This window comes from Medicago sativa, chromosome 2, assembly GCF_051527215.1.
Source record: "Medicago sativa cultivar Bolivia chromosome 2, Bolivia_mono, whole genome shotgun sequence".
Taxonomy (NCBI): domain Eukaryota; kingdom Viridiplantae; phylum Streptophyta; class Magnoliopsida; order Fabales; family Fabaceae; genus Medicago; species Medicago sativa.
In genome coordinates this window covers 64,871,684-64,891,933 of record NC_140750.1, presented here as the reverse complement: position 1 = coordinate 64,891,933, position 20,250 = coordinate 64,871,684, and the positions used below count along the sequence as shown (strand labels likewise).

General features: G+C 36.7%; 2 protein-coding genes and 2 pseudogenes across 6 annotated transcripts; 2 read left to right on the top strand and 2 right to left on the bottom strand.

The window, feature by feature from the left end:
* The first annotated feature begins 1,017 nt into the window (after positions 1 to 1,017).
* Positions 1,018 to 1,825, top strand: LOC146949708 (uncharacterized; annotated as a pseudogene).
* Positions 1,826 to 2,007: 182 nt separating this feature from the next.
* On the bottom strand, positions 2,008 to 7,266 carry LOC146949707 (protein DETOXIFICATION 18-like). 4 transcript variants are annotated; one of them, XM_085745648.1, is made up of 8 exons: positions 6,975 to 7,266; positions 5,640 to 6,000; positions 3,877 to 4,060; positions 3,387 to 3,473; positions 3,231 to 3,287; positions 2,716 to 2,954; positions 2,504 to 2,622; positions 2,008 to 2,389 (listed from the first exon to the last, which is right to left on the bottom strand). In XM_085745648.1, the coding sequence occupies exons 1-8, from the start codon at positions 7,233 to 7,235 to the stop codon at positions 2,225 to 2,227; spliced, it is 1,473 nt and encodes a 490-aa protein (XP_085601774.1). In that variant the 5' UTR covers positions 7,236 to 7,266; the 3' UTR covers positions 2,008 to 2,224. The 4 variants fall into 4 exon arrangements, with proteins under 4 accessions (XP_085601774.1, XP_085601773.1, XP_085601772.1 ...); XM_085745647.1 differs by having other exon boundaries at positions 3,877 to 4,161; positions 5,741 to 6,000; XM_085745646.1 differs by lacking the exon at positions 6,975 to 7,266 and having other exon boundaries at positions 3,877 to 4,421; positions 5,411 to 5,791.
* Positions 7,267 to 7,707: 441 nt separating this feature from the next.
* On the top strand, positions 7,708 to 9,846 carry LOC146949706 (uncharacterized; annotated as a pseudogene). Its single transcript, XR_015027363.1, has 3 exons — positions 7,708 to 7,862; positions 8,387 to 8,493; positions 8,749 to 9,846. The product of XR_015027363.1 is annotated as an uncharacterized LOC146949706 (transcript).
* A 111-nt stretch (positions 9,847 to 9,957) lies between these two features.
* LOC146949705 (protein DETOXIFICATION 18-like) lies at positions 9,958 to 13,909 on the bottom strand. The gene is made up of 7 exons (XM_085745645.1): positions 13,617 to 13,909; positions 12,098 to 12,642; positions 11,323 to 11,409; positions 11,180 to 11,236; positions 10,667 to 10,905; positions 10,455 to 10,573; positions 9,958 to 10,340 (listed from the first exon to the last, which is right to left on the bottom strand). The coding sequence occupies exons 1-7, from the start codon at positions 13,875 to 13,877 to the stop codon at positions 10,176 to 10,178; spliced, it is 1,473 nt and encodes a 490-aa protein (XP_085601771.1). The 5' UTR covers positions 13,878 to 13,909; the 3' UTR covers positions 9,958 to 10,175.
* Positions 13,910 to 20,250: the final 6,341 nt, after the last annotated feature.

The following is a 20,250-nucleotide window of genomic DNA, read 5'->3' as shown; positions in this document are numbered from 1 at the left end:
CAGGCAAAATACTCTTAAGATTGTAGGTAAAACGAGACATAGAATTATTATAAGGTAATAAACAACAAGAAATATTAGCATCAAAATAATAGAATACTAAATACAATAGAATAGAGAATAAGTAAACTTATCGATTATTGACTGAGGCGTGCACGAAGCACTGGGCTTAAGAGTATTTCGCCACCCCGGATAGGTTACCCGATGCGATAGGTCTCATAGCTAATACTCCCCAGGATACAACAGTCACATCTTGCTAGCACCGCACGTGAATTAGCAAGGTCTCAGGAACTACTCTTGGATGCTCAAGGGAACTGATTTCTATTATTTACTATGTAATGTTTATTCACGTATGGCTATGGCTGCTAGTGTAAATTCTCTCTTCCTCCCTCTTTCACAACCCACATAAATATGCTATATGTACACATACCAAGAAGTTCCTCTTAAAATGGAAAATAGAAACCGAAGACAATATAATAACCAAGAGTAAATGCAATTTAGTCGTGCTTGTAACGGTTAAAATAAGAGTAGAAAAAACGTGCATATATGACTTAGTCAAGAAAACTCTTGATTATAATAATTAACAAAAATAATAATACTTTAAAATAAATTAATTAAATAAAATTCCTACAGAATGTAATTATATGTCTTGTTGTCGTGTCCGTGTCAAACACCGGACATGTCTTTGATGCGAAGTGTAGGTACTAGGTGCTACTTGCAGCAATGCAATTGAATTCCCTAGAATTTTGGAATACTGTATCATACAAGCAGCACACACACTTAAAACGACCTCCAAAACCAGATATCTATTTTTTATTCATCTCTTTTTATTCCCTCGTGCTGTTACAATGAGAGATTCTGGAGTGATGGAGATTAAGAAGAAGCAGAAGGGTGTTGCAGATATTGGTGCCCATTTTTTTGACAAATCGATCGAGCTCATTCGAGCTAAGTTTTATCTACCAACTGATGATAATGAGAAGCCATGGTTTCAGTGTCTAAGAAAGGGTGCAACAGCTAAGGCAAAGAGAAAAACAATAGACAATATTATGAAGTCTTGGAGAGACCGTTTAGACCCTAACAAGCCAACTGCAACCATCTGTGCTTCTCAAAGAATGCTTGGGAAAAGAAAAAATGAATGACAGCGATGGAGAGGAAGGTGCGGTTAAGCCTTTCATGTCAGGGTTGGAAGCAGATGATCGGTTTGCGACCTTTGAAGAACTACACGAAAGGCTTTATAGCAAACTTGAAGAGTTTCGGTCAGGTCCTAACTGTGCAAATCCGGAAAATGCTAAGAAGAGGGATGAAAGAAAGATAGAGTTTCCGAAGGAGAAGGTGGTAAAGGAGGGCACAGAGGCTTTAAAAGAGCTTGTGTTTGGCAATGTTAAACTTCAACATGGTGAAATGCAAGGGAAGAGAAAAGTTTCCAATCGCAAGGTACTTGAAAGAGCTAAGAAGTTAGAGGAAGTGAAGAAGAATGATCCCGAGAAGGGTGATGCTATTGCTAAAAAGGAAGAAGGAAAGCGTCAATGAAGAGAGCTTCGGGAATTAAGGTTCATGATGATCCTAAACTGATAAAGAGAAGTATACAGAAATGGAAGAATAGGCAGCAGAAAATCGCAGTGAAATGGGAAGAGAGGGTTCAAACAAGGGATCAGTTGAAGGCAGAGAAACAACAAAAAAAGGTATAAAAATATAGCTGAGAGGATTAATGATAAGAAACCGAGGAAGGTTGCAAAGAGAGAGAAGAAGCTATTACGGCCTGGATTTGAAGGTCGTAAGGAAGGTTTTCTTAATGGTATTTCTGGCTAACTTGGCTGTGAAATTTATTGATTTTATGCCTTTGCTTTGCATTTTTATCAAAGGCAAAAAAAAACATCTACAAATTTCAATGTCTGGTTTGGTATACTTGCTTACATTTATCAATTTATATGATATATGTCGCGAATTATGCAGCGCTTTTCAAATTCTAGCATTTTGTCAGTATTTATGTAAGTAACTCACCAACACCCATTAGAAAACAGTGTTTTCATTTTCTCTAAATGAATGGGAACAAGAAACGTTTTTAGATAGGAAAATCATGTTATTTACAATCTGTAATCATTTTTTAGCCTGTTTTTGTTTTCACATTCAAAGAGTTTTCTCCGCACGTTGAGTCTAAGGCTCCAAGTTATAGTTTCGCTCATGCCGTGCATCTAAAGGAGCTGTCACTGTGGTTTCAAACACAGGGTTATTCAGTCCTAATTGGCATGCATTCAGTCGTCAAAACAACAACTTGTTGATCTTTATCCTTGTCTCCTGAGAGATTCAGTTTAGTCCATTTGGCATATCTTGTCAAAAGTAAGAGTGTCACAGTTTGACATGCCAGCCCACAAATCAGACCAATCCATAAACCCTAAATCATAATTAAAAAACACAATGATTAATTACAAAATAAATTGACCATTAACATTTTATCTGTAAAATGACAACATATTTAAATTGTGATTTTGTGAAATAACTCTTTTACCTTATATTTCAAATTGGTCTTAAATCCAAGGATACATGAAATTGGTAAACCAATGAGATAAAAAGTTGCAAGGTTGACATAAACAGCTACGTGCTGCCAACCGCATGCTCTAACCACCCCTGCAGTATTTAAGACATCCACCGCCTAAGATTTTTTCGTTAATGATCATGTTGTAGAAAAAGCATAAGTTAAATGAGATGATAAATTCAAACCTGATAAGACACCTTGGACAGAATCAAGTAGTATGGAAATAGCAAGGAAGGGTGATATTGAAGCAAACTTATGTTTGATCGTAGGACTACTGCTAAACAGCCGAATCCATATATCATGACCAAATACAATCATCAATGCAAAACATACACCAAGGAGGAGAGAGAGCTTTAGACTGACTCTCATTGCATGTTTGGCTCTCTCTGGCTGGCCTGCCCCAAGTTCATTGGAAACCCTTGTGCTATAAAAGTTCAAGTTTCAATAAAATGACTCTACGAACGAAATTTGATTGCTTGCAGTCACACAATCAAGTTGTCGTGGATCTCGATCGTTGGATGAAAAGTGGATGTCTCATATTTTAAAGTTGATTTGGTAAAGTTAATATGAGTCATCGATCTTCATTTAACGATCAAGATCTCCTGACAGTGTGCTTTCCTACAATATAGGAAATTTAGGTCTAGAAGGGAATATGCAAAAATGCCGGCAAAGGAGAGTATATTAAAATAGACCAACTAACCTTGCGGCTGCACTAAGACCATAAGTGATCAGGCAAGCGACGAATTCTGTGTTTGCACTGCATAATTTTTAGTTTTGAAGAATTACAATAGTGGATCATATGAATATTTATTCTCTCCATTTCAGTGACATAAATATAAAGATATAAGAATCATACCATATTGCAATCAATGAAGTTGTTATTTGTGAGTCAGACATTAATCCAGCTAAGAAAACCAAAACTTCGAAGGCCAACGACTCCAAACTTGCAAAATATGAAATAGTAAGATTCATAATATAATGATCTTATCTTATCTTAAAATTAAACATATGTATGGTAGTTCTTAAAATTGAGTTGAACTTGATTCAATTCTACGAAACGGACATGTAAGACGAGGATTGTCCAAACTTTATGTGCACTACTGAACTCTTATCTCTAGACAATGTGGAACTAAATCCACCCCTTTACATCCTAACAATGAAGGGGATGGATGCTGCAATGAATGCAGTCCAGACGTCACAATTAACAAGCAAAGGGCGAAACACAATTAAGGCAGAATTGCCAACCATAGTGTTCAACCTAGAAGCTAATATTTTAGCAAACTATGCGTTCTAATATCAATCATCAAAAGGGACAAACAAAGTGAAAGGCTTTTAGAAACTCATACCATAGCATTGCTGCAGAGGGAAGAGCTAGTTTCAAGTCTGTAAACAAGTACTGAAATGATCGCATTGAAAATCCTCTCCATGTATTCTTAAACTTCTTTGCATGCAAGATATAAAAACCTACCAATATCATAGATATCCATAGTGAAATGGAAGTTGCAACTGGTCCACCTTTGAAATTAAGACCTGACCATTGAACAAATCCATATGCAATACCAACATGAGCAATTGCTGGGATAGCTGAAAGGACAACCAGTGGCATTACTACAGATTGTGTTTGTAGAAACCTCAACATGTTTCTCAAGGTGCCAAATGCAAATAATCCTGGTATAAGAAACTTCATATAGATTGCAGCTGTTCTAGCAATTTCATGAGATTGATGAAGTAACAATAGAACGTGTTCTGTATAGAACCAAATAATTGATATAATGATGGAAAAAATAAAAGATATAATGCAAGAGCTTTGTAGATAAATTCCCAACATGTGATATTCTTTTGCACCATATCCTTGTCCGCAGAGTGTGTCCAATGCACCACTTAAACCAACCTAGGCAAACAACATGACCTTAGTCTTGTGACAATATTTACGTCCTATTTGGATAAACATATTAATAAAAAATGAAAATAAAAAAGATTAACTTATACATGTTTCAAAAGATAAATTAGCTAAATCGATAAATGAATAAGTGGGGTGTCCGAGGTTCTAACCCCGGCCCTTGTATCTGTGTGTGTGTCTATATATATATATATGCATTATCCCTTACTAGATGAGCTAAGTTCACGGGACTGCCTTATGGATATTTAAACGCTAAACATGTGTTTGGAAAACACTAAAGTTATTGTGGACTAAAAATTATATATTCAAAAAATTACGATTGAAGAGATGGAATCAATCAGCTAAGTAGATCAAACAACGATATAAAACAATATTAAGTTTTTATAGTTCAAATACTAAACCAAACAAAATAAAACATGTCAAAATTTATATATAGATGTTCATTCGACTATCAATTTTTTTTCTTTTTTTTTTCTTTCTAAATTAAGAGCACCATGATATTAAAGAAAATAGAATGTGTTCCTACTAGACTCTAATCATTTGTGGTCGTATATATTTAAAAAAAAAAAGACTAGTCTTAAATGCAGTTTGACCCCGTTGTATCTGGATTTTACCCCTTAGAACTCGGAATTTACCCCCTCCCCACCCCCACCCCCCCAAAATCCATATTTAATCAAAATAGGCGGGCTAAAATTGCGAATATTAAAATAGGGAGGCAAAATTCAAATTCAATCAAAATAGGGTGGGTAAAATTGCATTTTAGCCAAAAAAAACTAGACGGACATACACGTAACTCGAAAAATCTACATAAAAGTGTACATCTATCCAAACGAGTAATACAAAAAAAATTAAAACAACACAAGTATGTTTATCAATTCTTACATAAGCATGTATGTTTATTGTATAGAATTTACCAATACCAGTTCAAGATTTATCATTTAATAAAGAAAAACAGACATCAATTATCATATAGAAGTTACCATGACCCCCACGGCAGTGACACCAAACCACGAGTTAGCAAGAGTAGCACCGGCTAACTGAAGCTCACCAAGATGACCAACAAGCATGACAGAAACCAAAGTGATTGAGTTATATAATAAAGTTGTAAGAATTATTGGCAGTGAAAACATGAGTTGATGTTTGAGACCAATATCATAGATAACCATTGTGAAATAGAAGTTGCAACTGGTCCACCTTTGAAATTAAGACCTGACCAATGAACAAATCCATATGCAATACCAACATGAACAATTGCTGGGATAGCTGAAAGGATAACCAGTGGCATCACTACAGATTGTGTTAGCAGAAACCTCAACATGTTTCTCAAGGTGCCAAATGCAAATAATCCTGGTATAAGAAACTTCATATAGAGTGCAGCTGTTCTAGCAATGTCTTGTGATTGATGAAGTAGCACTAGAATTTGTTCTGTATAGAACCAAATAATTGATATAATGATTGAAAAAATAAAAGATATAATGCAAGAGCTTTGTAAATAAATTCCCAACATGTGATATTCTTTTGCACCAAATCCTTGTCCGCAGAGTGTATCCAATGCACCACTTAAACCAACCTAAGAATAATAAGGCAAACAATATGACATTAATCTTGTGACAACATTTACATCCTATTTGGATAAACATAATAATAAAAAGGCTTATATGTAGCTTTCCCCCTTATGTTTCAAAATGTTGCGATTTTAGCCCTCTAATAAAAGAAAATTAAAATTTTGCCTTATATTTAGGGAATATGCTCTTTTGACCCTCTAACTTTAGAGAAATATGCTATTTTGGTCCTCTTTCTTTAGGGAAATAAGCTCTTTTCGTCCTTTATCTTTACAAAAAATTGTGATTTTGGCCCTTTATTTTGGGACACCTGACGTCTTCTCAACAAGTTTGCAACATTTTGTAAAATTAAGGGGTAATATTGTTATTTTTTTGTTAGGAGACCGAAATTGCAACGTTTTAAAAGTTAAGGGGTCACAAATGCATTTAAGCCTAATAAAAAATGAAAATAAAAAAGATTACTTATCCATGTTTCAAAAGATAAATGAACTAAACAGGTAAATACCGAACATTTAAATACCCTTACTAGCTTATGGATATTTAAATGCTAAACATGTGTTTGGAAAACACTACTCCCTTCGTCTCACAATAATTGTCTCTTTAGCATTTTTCTTTTTCTCAAAATAATTGTCACTTTAGAATACCAAGGCAACATTTAATTTTTTTTTCTATTATTATACCCTTGTTTATTGAATTTCATTCAACTTAACTATTCCACTAACTATAATTAATAAGAGTATTTTAGTAAATGGTATTAATTTTACCATTGAAATCAACAGAATTAATCATTTCCTTAATAATCGTGCACAAACCTTAAACGACTATAATTCAGAGACGGAGTGAGTAAAATCATAGTCGAGTAAAATCATAATGGACTAAAAATTATATATTAAATATTCTAAAAATAACGACTGAAGAGCTGGAATTCCAGCTACCTAGATCAAATTTATATATAAATGTTCATCTGACTATCAAATCTTACCATAACCCCCACGGCAGTGACACCAAACCAGGAGTTAGCAAGAGTAGCACCAGCTAACTGAAGCTCACCAAGATGACCAACAAGCATGACAGAAACCAAATTGATTGAGTAGTATAATATTGTTGTAAGAATTATTGGCAGTGAAAACATGAGTTGATGTTTGGCTTCCTTAATGTCCAAGATTTTGTTCCACCATTTCTTCTCCATTTGAGGTTCTGTGTTCTGTGTTGCTGTGCCATCTGAAATGCCACTTGCTGCCATGTGAACTATCTTACTCTGAGCTTCTCTACAGCTGATTTGTTCCATGACAGATAATTATATGATGACGTTATTATCCAAATAACAACGTATTAATCACGTAAAGAAAATGACAAGAGATGTGGACCCTTCTTTGAAAGAAAAAAAAAGAAAGAAATGTGAACCCTTAAGCAAAGGGAAGTGATACATAGACAGGGCGAAGCTAGCAGACATTTTACGCAGGGGCCAAATTTAAAAAAAAAATATTTATAAAATCAACATATTAAATTTAAAGATAAAATATAAAATTTAGTCTAATAAATTATAACTTTTTAAGTTCATTCACTACAAAAAAAATTATTAAATTTTTGTCGCAAATTTTTATAATTCAAAAGAGTGCTTTTAGTCATGCATTTAATTTCGATAACAACAAATTAAGCACTAATATTAAACAAAATCTTAACTTTCATCATAAGAATATTTAAGTGGCCAAGACAATTTTTCCTTCATTTCTCTCACTAGAAAGCAAATTCTTCTCCTCCTTCTCTCTAGGAAAAAGGAAATCGGCCTCCACCACTAAAAAAACCCTAACCACTAATTTTTCACCAAATCATCATGGAATCATCATGGAGCTTAGGAATCACATTTAAGGTGAGTTTATTAGTAAGTTGGAATATTTGGAGAATGGATTGCAAATTTGAACTTGGGGCTTAAGAAAAATATAATGGAAAAGTGATTTAATAACTTTGATAAGTTGTTGTTGTTGATGTATTTTGAGCTGTGGTTGTTGTTATAAGTGGTTACATTTGAAATTCATGATTTTGAGATGAAATTCGTATGGTGTTCATTGGCTCATATATGCTGCTGTGTAAACCATGATTGGGTAGTTATTGAATTTTTGGATTCTACACTTAATTCCCTCCAGTTTGGATATAAATTTTGTATGTTTCGGATTAGGGACGGATTCAGAAAACACATTTGAAGTTTGGAAATTTATGCTGAAAAATGGCTTAGACATGGAATTTTTCCGAAATAAGCTAAAACGTGAATTTAAGTTGGTGAATGGTTCCAAAATTTAGTATGTATGTTTCAAGGGTTGACTAAGTGTTGTTTTAAAGTTGAAAGTGCATAAAATTAGAAATTGACGCAATAAGCCGAAATAAACTGTTTTGCAGAAATGTGATTATGGAGCTGACAGGACATTATTTGGGACTTAAATGGTGATGTGGATTCAGGAAAATGCAAAAGTGAGACGAGCCTAGGCCATTTCAAATGGTTAAAGGTGAGTTCCTTTAGTTAGTAAACCCTCCTTTGGGTAGTGAATTGTACCATTAGAATGCCAACATGTGATTTTGGATAATTAGAATATAGATATAGCACTTTGTGACTTAGAATCATTAGGACATAACTAGCATAATTATGTCATAAGTTAGATACTGCATCATACAAGCAGCACACACACTTAAAACGACCTTCAAAACCAGTTATCTGTTTTTTATTCATCTCTTTTTATTCCCTCATGCTGTTACAATGAGAGATTCCGGAGTGATGGAGATTAAGAAGAAGCAGAAGGGTGTTGCAGATATTGGTGCTTGTCAAGACTTGGAATCTATGATTCACGAGAATGCCCATTTTTTCGACAAATTGATCGAGCTCATTCCAGCTAAGTTTTATCTACCAACTGATGATAACGAGAAGCCATGGTTTCAGGGTCTAAGCAAGGGTGCAAAAGCTAAGGCAAAGAGGAAAACTATAGACAATATTATGAAGTCTCGGAGAGACCGTTTAGAGTTCAGACCCTAACAAGCCAACTGCAACCATCCTGTCCTTCTCAAAGAATGCTTGGGAAAAGAAAAAATGAATGACAGCGATGGAGAGGAAGGTGCAGTTAAGCCTTTCATGTCGGGGTTGGAAGCAGATGATCGGTTTGCGACCTTTGAAGAACTACGCGAAAGGCTTCATCGCAAACTTGAAGAGTTTCAGTCAGGTCCTAACTGTGCAAATCTGGAAAATGCTAATAAGAGGGATGAAAGAAAGATAGAGTTTCCGGAGGAGAAGGTGGTAAAGGAGGCCACAGAGTCTTTAAAAGAGCTTGTGTTTGGCAATGTTAAACTTCAGAATGGTGAAATGCAAGGGAAGAGAAAAGTTTCCAAGCACAAGGAACTTGAAAGAGCTAAGAAGTTAGAGGAAGTGAAGAAGAATGATCCTGAGAAGGGTGAAGCTATTGCTAAAAAGGAAGCATGGAAAGCAGCAATGAATAGAGCTTCGGGAATCAAGGTTCATGATGATCCTAAACTGATAAAGAGAAGTATACAGAAATGGAAGAATAGGCAGCAGAAAATCGCAGTGAAATGGGAAGAGAGGGTTCAAAGTTCAAACAAAGGATCAGTTGAAGGCAGAGAAACAACAAAAAAGGTATGCAAATATAGCTGAGAGGATTAATGATAAGAAACTGAGGAAGATTGCAAAAAGAGAGAAGGAGCTATTACGGCCTGGATTTGAAGGTCGTAAGGAAGGTTTTCTTAATGGTATTTCTGGCTAACTTGGCTGTGAAATTTATTGATTTTGTGCCTTTGATTTGCATTTTTATCAAAAGCAAAAAAAAACATCTATAAATTTAATGTCTGGTTTGGTATACTTGATTACCTTTATCAATTTATGTTTCTTTTTTTCAATCAATTTATGTTTCTTTTTTTCAATCCCATGATATATGTCGCGAATTATGCACGCAACTCACCAACACCCCTTAGAAAATAGTGTTTTCATTTTCTCTAAATGAATAGAAAGAAGAAACGTTTTTAGATAGGAAAGTCATGTTATCTACAACCTGTAATAATTTTTTTAGCCTGTTTTTGCTTTCACATTCTAAGAGTTTTCTCTGCACATTGAGTCTAAGGCTCCAAGTTATAGTTTCGCTCATGCCGTGCATCTAAAGGAGCTGTCACTGTGGTTTCAAACATTGGGTTATTCAGTCCTAATTGGCATGCATTCAGTTGTTAAAACAACAACAGGTTGATCTTTATCTTTGTCTCCTGAGAGATCCAGTTTAGTCCATTTGGCATATCTTGTCAAAAGTAAGAGTGTCACAGTTTGACATGCCAGCCCACAAATCAGACCAATCCATAAACCCTAAATCATAATTAAAAAACACAATGATTAATTACAAAATAAATTGACCATTAACATTTTATCTGTAAAATGATAACATAGTTAAATTGTGATTTTGTGAAATAACTCTTTTACCTTATATTGCAAATTGGTCTTAAATCCAAGGATACATGAAATTGGTAAACCAATGAGATAAAAAGTTGCAAGGTTGACATAAACAGCTACGTACTGCCAACCACATGCTCTAACCACCCCTGCAGTATGGAAGACATTTACCGCCTAAGATTTTTTCGTTAATGATCATGTTGTAGAAAAAGCTTAAGTTAAATGAGATGATAAATTCAAACCTGATAAGACACCTTGGACAGAATCAAGTAGTATGGAAATAGCAAGGAAGGGTGATATTGAAGCAAACTTATGTTTGATAGTAGGACTACTGCTAAACAGCCGAATCCATATATCATGACCAAATACAATCATCAAAGCAAAACATAAACCAAGGAGGAGAGAGAGCTTTAGACTGACTCTCATTGCATGTTTGGCTCTTTCTGGTTGGCCTGCCCCAAGTTCATTGGAAACCCTTGTGCTATAAAAGTTAAGTTTCAATAAAATGCCCCTATGAAGGAAATTTGATTGCTTGCAATCACACAATCACGTTGTCGTGGATCTCGATCGTTGAATGAAAAGTGAATGTCTCATATTTTAAAGTTGATTTGGTAAAGTTAATATACGAGTCATCGTTCATTTAACGATCAAGATCTATTGACTTTCTGCTTTCCTAGATTATAGGAAATTTATGTCTAGAAGGGAATATGCAAAAATGCCGGCAAAAGAGAGTATGTTAACGTAGACCAACTAACCTTGCGGCTGCACTAAGACCATAAGTGATCAAGTAAGCAATGAATTCTGTGTTTGCACTGCATGGTTGTTTTGAAGAATAGCAATAGTGAATATTTCTTCTATTCATTTTAGTAACAGAAATATAAAGATATAAGAATCATACCATATTGCAATCAATGAAGTTGTTATTTGTGAGTCAGACATTAATCCAGCTAAGAAAACCAAGACTTCAAAGGCCAAAGACTCCAAACTTGCAAAATATAAAATAGTAAGATTCATAAATATAAGGATCTTATCTTAAATTAAACATATGTATGGTAGTTCTTAAAATTCGAGTTGAACCTAATTCAACTCTACGAAACTAACATGTAAGACGAGGATTGTCCAAACTTTATGCGCACTCCTTAACTCTTATCTCTACTAGACAATGTGGAACTAAATCCACCTCCTCACACCCAACATAATGAAGGTGCTGGAGGATGCAACGGAGACAACCCAAATGCCGCAATTAGACATCTATGGATTAACGTTAATTCCGGTGGAACTTCCAACACACCCCTCATGCTCCGGCATGAAGCATGTGCGATAGAAGAAGCCCAACAAGAAATCTATGATAGATTTTGATACCATCTTAAAACTTGGATTAAACCTTACTTAATCCTACCAAACTGACTTGTAAGATGAGAACTATCCAAACTTTATAAGCTCTACATAGGCCATATATCTTATTCTATGCAATGTGGAACTAAATCCACCCCTTTACATCCTAACAATGAACGCGATGGATGGTGCAATGAATGCAGTCCAGACGTCACAATTAAGGCAAAATTGCCAACCATAGTGTTCAACCAAGAAGCTAATATTTTAGGCGAAATATGCTTTCTAAGATCAATCATCAAAAGGGACAAACAAAGTGAAAGGCTTTTAGAAACTCATACCATAGCATTGCTGCAGAGGGAAGAGCTAGTTTCAAGTTTGTAAACAAGTACTGAAATGATCGCATTGAAAATCCTCTCCATGTATTCTTAAACTTTTTTGCATACAAGATATAAAAACCTACCAATATCATAGATAACCATTGTGAAATAGAAGTTGCAACTGGTCCACCTTTGAAATTAAGACCTGACCAATGAACAAATCCATATGCAATACCAACATGAACAATTGCTGGGATAGCTGAAAGGATAACCAGTGGCATCACTACAGATTGTGTTAGCAGAAACCTCAACATGTTTCTCAAGGTGCCAAATGCAAATAATCCTGGTATAAGAAACTTCATATAGAGTGCAGCTGTTCTAGCAATGTCTTGTGATTGATGAAGTAGCACTAGAATTTGTTCTGTATAGAACCAAATAATTGATATAATGATTGAAAAAATAAAAGATATAATGCAAGAGCTTTGTAAATAAATTCCCAACATGTGATATTCTTTTGCACCAAATCCTTGTCCGCAGAGTGTATCCAATGCACCACTTAAACCAACCTAAGAATAATAAGGCAAACAATATGACATTAATCTTGTGACAACATTTACATCCTATTTGGATAAACATAATAATAAAAAGGCTTAAATGTAGCTTTCCCCCTTATGTTTCAAAATGTTGCGATTTTAGCCCTCTAATAAAAGAAAATTAAAATTTTGCCTTATATTTAGGGAATATGCTCTTTTGACCCTCTAACTTTAGAGAAATATGCTATTTTGGTCCTCTTTCTTTAGGGAAATAAGCTCTTTTCGTCCTTTATCTTTACAAAAAATTGTGATTTTGGCCCTTTATTTTGGGACACCTGACGTCTTCTCAACAAGTTTGCAACATTTTGTAAAATTAAGGGGTAATATTGTTATTTTTTTGTTAGGAGACCGAAATTGCAACGTTTTAAAAGTTAAGGGGTCACAAATGCATTTAAGCCTAATAAAAAATGAAAATAAAAAAGATTACTTATCCATGTTTCAAAAGATAAATGAACTAAACAGGTAAATACCGAACATTTAAATACCCTTACTAGCTTATGGATATTTAAATGCTAAACATGTGTTTGGAAAACACTACTCCCTTCGTCTCACAATAATTGTCTCTTTAGCATTTTTCTTTTTCTCAAAATAATTGTCACTTTAGAATACCAATGCAACATTTATTTTTTTTTTCTATTATTATACCCTTGTTTATTGAATTTCATTCAACTTAACTATTCCACTAACTATAATTAACAAGAGTATTTTAGTAAATGGTATTAATTTTACCATTGAAATCAACAGAATTAATCATTTCCTTAATAATCGTGCACAAACCTTAAACGACTATAATTCAGAGACGGAGTGAGTAAAATCATAGTCGAGTAAAATCATAATGGACTAAAAATTATATATTAAATATTCTAAAAATAACGACTGAAGAGCTGGAATTCCAGCTACCTAGATCAAATTTATATATAAATGTTCATCTGACTATCAAATCTTACCATAACCCCCACGGCAGTGACACCAAACCAGGAGTTAGCAAGAGTAGCACCAGCTAACTGAAGCTCACCAAGATGACCAACAAGCATGACAGAAACCAAATTGATTGAGTAGTATAATAAAGTTGTAAGAATTATTGGCAGTGAAAACATGAGTTGATGTTTGGCTTCCTTAATGTCCAAGATTTTGTTCCACCATTTCTTCTCCATTTGAGGTTCTGTGTTCTGTGTTGCTGTGCCATCTGAAATGCCACTTGTTGCCATGTGAACTATCTTACTCTGAGCTTCTATACTCTGAGCTTCTCCACTTGTTGCAAGATAATTATATGATGAAGCTATTATCCAAATAACAACGTATTGATCACGTAAAAAACATGATATGAGATGTGGACCCTTCTTTGAAAAAAAAGAAAGAGACGTGAACCCTTAAGCAAATGGTTAGGACTTGAATCTATAAATGGAAAAATTTCCATCGAAAGGAAAGGACTCACAACCTTTATGTATAACACGTTTAGGTTTTTCTATGGAGATCAGTACACAAAAACTTGGTATTTATGAAATAATGGAAGAGTCTTGTTAAAAAGTGCTTCCGGAGACTTTTAAAGATACTAAATTTAGTAATTATTCATTTAAAAGTCAATTGTTACAATTTTAATACATTAAATACACAACTTTTAATAAAAAAACTTACCATTTAAAGTGTTTAAAGAGTGTTAGGGCACTCGTTAACCTTTCTCATAATGAAATAATAACCAACAAAATTATATATCATGTTGTTATCTAGTTATCTAGAAATATATAATTGCATATGGATTATGTTGGGCGGTGGTTTAGGTTAGCACACGTTTCATAAGATATTTCATTTGGCTTATTGCAATGATTGTTTTTTTAGTTCTTTTTTTTTTTTTTTGTTTACATGTTTTTTAAGTTCTTTAATAAAACATCTTTTTTTGAACGGCTTTAATAAAATATGCTGACTTCGGGTACAGGCTGATCAAAATCTAATTTATTTTTTTCAATAATTCAAAAGTTTTTTTTTTGAACAAATCAAAATGGAATCATATTACGAAACCAACGATGTTAAACCCCGCACAAGATGTGCGAAAGGAGAAACACCGAAGAATATTTATAAAGTTTTGATGCCAACAACAAAGCACCAATCAAAACAAAAACAATTACAAAATGACACCCACAATCATGGTAAGAATAAGCAAAAGCCACCTGTTTAGACCGCAACCATAAGAAAGAATTACGCTTAACTATTTCTATAAGATTTAGAGGATTGGAAACGGTATTTTGGAAAACCCGATTATTCCTTTCCTTCCAAATCACCCAGACAGTAGCAAACCAAATAATCCTGAAATATAACTGAGTAAAAAGAGGCATTCCCGCCATCTTAGTGAACTGAATAAAGTGATGTCGAAGTTCACCAGCATGCACATAAGAAATACCTAACCAATTGCAGACAAGTGCCCACACATTGCCAACCATGGTGCAATGAAGAAAGAGATGCTCCGCCGACTCACTGTGACCACACCCAAACACACAAGCCGTGTCAGCAGAAGATAAAACTCCCCGATGCTCCAAGTTGTCTTTAGTTGGAATGCGATTATGAAGGAGGTGCCAAACCAACAAAGAGACCTTCGAGGGAATATACTTGTGCCAAACGTCGTCAACAGTAGACCTGTCCACCATGGCGCCAGTACATGTCAGGAAGGTATAAGCTCCCTTCACCGAGTAGCCATGAATGGGATCTAACAGCCACCGCCATTTGTCGTGAACATTATCCTGCAAAATAACGTTATGTAATAATAAAGAGCACTCCCTCAAAGAATCCTCCTCCCATGCAAACAATCGACGTCTCCACTCCCACGCCCCACCATCAACCCCCCAACCACGACCCTCCATCTCCCTCACCGTACTCTCCTTTTCCACCGCCAAATCAAAGAGGCGAGGAAACTTCAACCGCAACGGAATATCCCCTAACCAAGTATCATGCCAAAATAAAGTATTCCGCCCATCACCTACCACCCTCCTCACATTATTTTCGATCCAGTTCCCCACCCCCACACCTACCCCTTCACGGATTTGGCACACCGTTTTCCACCATGTCGACGATAGTCTACCCCCTCCCTAATACGACCACCCTCTTCACCATAACGCGCTTTCAACACACGATACCACAACCCCTCTCTCTCCGTCAACATTCGCCAACACCATTTACCCAACAACGAAACATTAAAAGCCCCCATCCTCCTAACCCCCAACCCCCCATCCTCCTTAGGTGAACAAATCAAATCCCATTTAATCCAGGCTATTTTCCTATTTTCCTCACCCCCCCCCCCCCCCCCAAAAAAAAATCTTTTAAAAATAGATTCAATAGAAGAAATTATACCTGCAGGGGCTTTAAAAAAGGAAAGAAAGTAAACCAGAAGAGAGGACATGACAGCTTTCAGAAGAACCAGACGGCCACCAAAAGAAAGAAATTTGTTGTTCCATGATGACAGGCGACCCATAATACGATCAATAACAGGTTTCCAAAAGCTCAATTTCTGTGGGTCCCCACCAATGGGAACACCTAGATAAACAAAAGGAATATTACCTCTCCGACAATTCATCACAGACGCGGCCTCCGCCAACCAAGAGTCAGAAATATTCACTCCCGTCAACATACTTTTGTGGAAATTCACTTTGAGTCCTGATATATCCTCAAACAGAAGCAAAACCGCCCTCATAGTTCGCACATTGAGCCAACTTTTTTCACCAATAATAAGAGTGTCGTCCGCAAACTGTAGGTGTGTTAGGCGAACATCACTCCCACTTCCAACCCCAAAATCGTGATACTTGTCTGCCTCTACCACCGCATTCATCAAAATATTAAATCCTTCAGCCGCCAATAAAAATAAAAAAGGCGACAAAGGGTCCCCTTAACGAAGACCACGCCTAATTGGAAACTCCTCCGTCGGGCTCCCGTTGACAAGGACCGACGCCATAGCAGTCCCGATACACTCATTAATCCATTTTCTCCAAAGGGTTGGAAAGTTCATATGCACCATGACCGCATCAAGATAATTCAAATCAACCGAATCATATGCCTTTTCGAAATCAACTTTAAACATAAGAAGCTCCTTATTAGTTCGTCTAGCCTCATCAACAACCTCATTGGCTATCAGAATACCATCTAAGATTTGTTTCCCTCTGACAAACGCCGACTGAGAATCTGAGATCACACTTCCAATGACTGAACGAAGACGGTTTGCTAAAACTTTTGCTAGCACCTTATACATGCACCCCACCAATGATATCGGTCGAAAGTCATTAAGACGTTGGGGACTCTGAATCTTAGGGATCAAAGCTATAAACGTTGAGTTAATTCCTTTTGACAGTTTACCGTTACGATGAAATTCCGTCAGAAAAGACATAAAATCCTCCTTTAAAATATCCTAAATTTTTTTGATGAAGTCAAAACTTATACCATCCGGTCCCGGGCTCTTAAAACCATCACAATCCCACACTGCACACTTCACTTCTTCTAGCGAGAAAGGTTTTGTTAGATTGGCTGCTTCACCGTATGATAATTTTCGAAAATTAAGTCCCTCCATGCCTGGCCTAGCCTCACCTACGGCTTTGAAATGAGTTGAGAAGTGTTCAAAGACTGCTGCTCGAATATTTAGAACCCCTTCAACAGTATCCCCACTGACAGACAACAAATTAATAGAATTATGACGTCGTCGAGAAGACATCACACCATGAAAAAATTTGGAGTTTGCATCCCCTTCCTGTAACCAATTCAACCTAGATTTCTGCCAACTGATACTTGTCTGAGCCCGAGCCAATGAATGAAGATTAATAGATAAATCAAGAAGCTCCGCTATCTCATCATCATGAAGCACTGATAACTCTCCTTTCTCATCTAAAACAGACATACGATTTTTTACTGACTCAATCTTGCCAGTCAAATTCTGAGAGTGTTGTTGATGCCACGCCTTTAAACTTAATTTAATCAATTTCAATTTCTTTCGTAACACAAAACCGCTCCAACCAGTAATATTGAAAGAAGCCCAAGTATTGCGGACATAATCTTCATACCCTGGAAAATCAGCCCAACACTTAAGCATGCGCAACGGCCTCGGTCCCCAATTGACTTCATCAAGATGTAACATTAACGGAACATGATCGGAGAGACCCCGTTGATAAGCAACTTGAATGCAATTCGGCCAAACGTCACACCACTTTTCAGACAGTAAAAACCGGTCCAGCCTACTCATGGTCACACCATCCCCGCGGAACCAAGTAAACAAACGACCACAAATAGGCAAGTCAATCAACAAGTTGTCAGCAATGAAAGTATTAAAAAAGTCTGCATCCACCTGTCTGAAGACAGAGCCCCTACCCTTTTTCTCCTCAGAATTACGAATAGAATTGAAGTCTCCACATACACATAGGCAAACATCATGAAAATTAGCAATAATTGGCGTCAATGTGTCCCACAAATTTTTCTTTGCCGTCGAATCACAGGGAGCATACACATTCATAATAACAAAATCCTCCGCCGAACGAATAACGGTGCCTTTAATGAGTAGAACATGCCCAAAATTCATAGAAGACCAAACATTAACACAAGATGAATCCCACACAGTCACCAACCCTCCAGAAGCCCCCACCGACGGTTGGTAGGAATAACCACAAGGGCCATCGCCCCACAAAGATTTTATTACATAATCATCCACTACACTTAACTTGGACTCCTGAATACACAAAACAAAAGGATTTTTTTCCATAACTAGCCTCCTCACCTCCACCCTTTTCTCACCACCTCCTAACCCCCTAACATTATAAGATATCACTTTCATCGATACCACACCCACCCTACCGCCACCAACCCAAACCTACTCAACAACCAGCCCCATTACCGTCACACAACAAAGCACCCTCGTTACCCACCTCAACACCACTAGCAGTCTGCCATCCTTTTCTACCCTCCTTTGTCAATAAATTAAAACTATTAGAAGTATCACACTTGAAACTCACCCCGACAGCCTTACCAATATCCTGCACATCATCTGCCTTTGCATTCGGTTTTCCATTTAAAACAACCCAATTTTCCCAATCTTTATTAACTGAAGAAGATGAATTTTTTGATGAGTCCGAGGTTTCCTTTCCAGTGTCAGAAGAGATATGTTTACCTTTGCGAATCTTTCTTGATTTATCATGCTTTTTCAATATTTTTAAAATCTCTTTCCGATCATTCGCAGGCATCCGTGCTACTCGTTTGATAAAACCAACAGACCGCTTAGTAACTCCTTCCTTTTTTTGCTTCGGTAATAAACTTGCAGACACATCACAAGATTGCTCTTTAAACACATCCTTCACCATAACTTTTTCAGCACTAACAGTAGGAGAAAGAACGATACCCTTTTTGTTAAAAGTAGGTAAAGTAGACAACCATTCTAAATTCCAAGGCACCGTCCCACATGTCTTAGGCTGCTGTTGTGTTTCAAAGCGTGTAGAAGCTTCTTCCAGAGGTACAGCTGCGTGCTTAATAGGCTGCACTATTGTTTTTAATTGCTTTAAAGATTCGGTACCATCAGCCTTCAAGTCACACTTAATTGGTGGAGCAATATCTTTTTGTTGCTTAGACATATTACCCTCCTTTTTGTGAGTATCATGCTGTCCCCATTCATTCTTCAAGTCATCAACCAACTCATCCAACTCCCATTCACCTTGTACCTCTTCAAAACCATCAACATCAATTTGTGGTGATACTATCTCCGTTCCATGGTCACTTACCTCTTCAGACATAAAAGCATCTTCCCCAAGGCAACAACCCCACTCCTCCACTAGCTTTACTACATACTTGCTTCCATCTATAAGGAATTCTGCAGACGTATTCACTATTTCTAAATTAGGTGTCGAAATAAGAATACGGGCAAAAACAAGACGGGCCTTTTCAACCGTGCAATCATCTGCGCGAATAAACCTTCCGGTACCAGATACACATAACCGGAAGAACTCATCATTCCATGCATGAATTGGCACCCCATAAATACGTACCCAAGCACCACGCTCATAACGGACATCCGAATCAAACCACTTTTGAAGATTTCCAAATAACATTCCAAAAAAGTGCAGTGCATCATTAAAAACATTCCAAATATTACCACCATCCGAACAATGAAGAAACACTCTTTCCCCTCCCATGGGAGTAACAACCACATTAGAGAAACCGGCATCCTCCACCCGATGTTGCAAGGCCAATGTCGAGTCCCCCATTAACACCGATGCTACCATGCCATTATTTGCCCATGAACGATCAGCCTCAAGTGTTTTAAAAATTGGAATAAACTGATTATTGTCTGTCTGTTTTGGCTTCCCTTTCCCCTCCACCGGTCTGTCCTTCGTCACCACTGTATGAACAACCTGCTGCCTTCCCCCATCACCCTTATCACCCACCACCTTCACGTCTGCCATCTTCCCTTTGCCCACCATACCGTCGTCCGTAACAGTCACACCCTCACCCTCCCTTCGAAGCTTCTTCTTCTTCCCTCCAACACCCACCACCGGGACCTCAACTCTCCCTACCGTTAAAGTTATTCCTCCCTCACCCTTCTCCTCCAACTTCACAATCCCCCATCTC

Coding starts and splice junctions, on each gene's coding strand:
- LOC146949707 (XM_085745648.1), bottom strand. CDS start 7,235: ATGGCAGCAAGTGGCATTTCAGATGGCACAGCAACACAGAACACAGAA. Junction 2,955..3,230: donor GGTCTTAGTGCAGCCGCAAG/GTTAGTTGGTCT, acceptor GAACTTTTATAG/CACAAGGGTTTCCAATGAAC. Junction 2,390..2,503: donor AGACCAATTTGAAATATAAG/GTAAAAGAGTTA, acceptor ATTATGATTTAG/GGTTTATGGATTGGTCTGAT.
- LOC146949705 (XM_085745645.1), bottom strand. CDS start 13,877: ATGGCAACAAGTGGCATTTCAGATGGCACAGCAACACAGAACACAGAA. Junction 11,410..12,097: donor CCCTCTGCAGCAATGCTATG/GTATGAGTTTCT, acceptor ATATTTTGCAAG/TTTGGAGTCTTTGGCCTTTG. Junction 10,574..10,666: donor TGTCCAAGGTGTCTTATCAG/GTTTGAATTTAT, acceptor TCCATACTGCAG/GGGTGGTTAGAGCATGTGGT.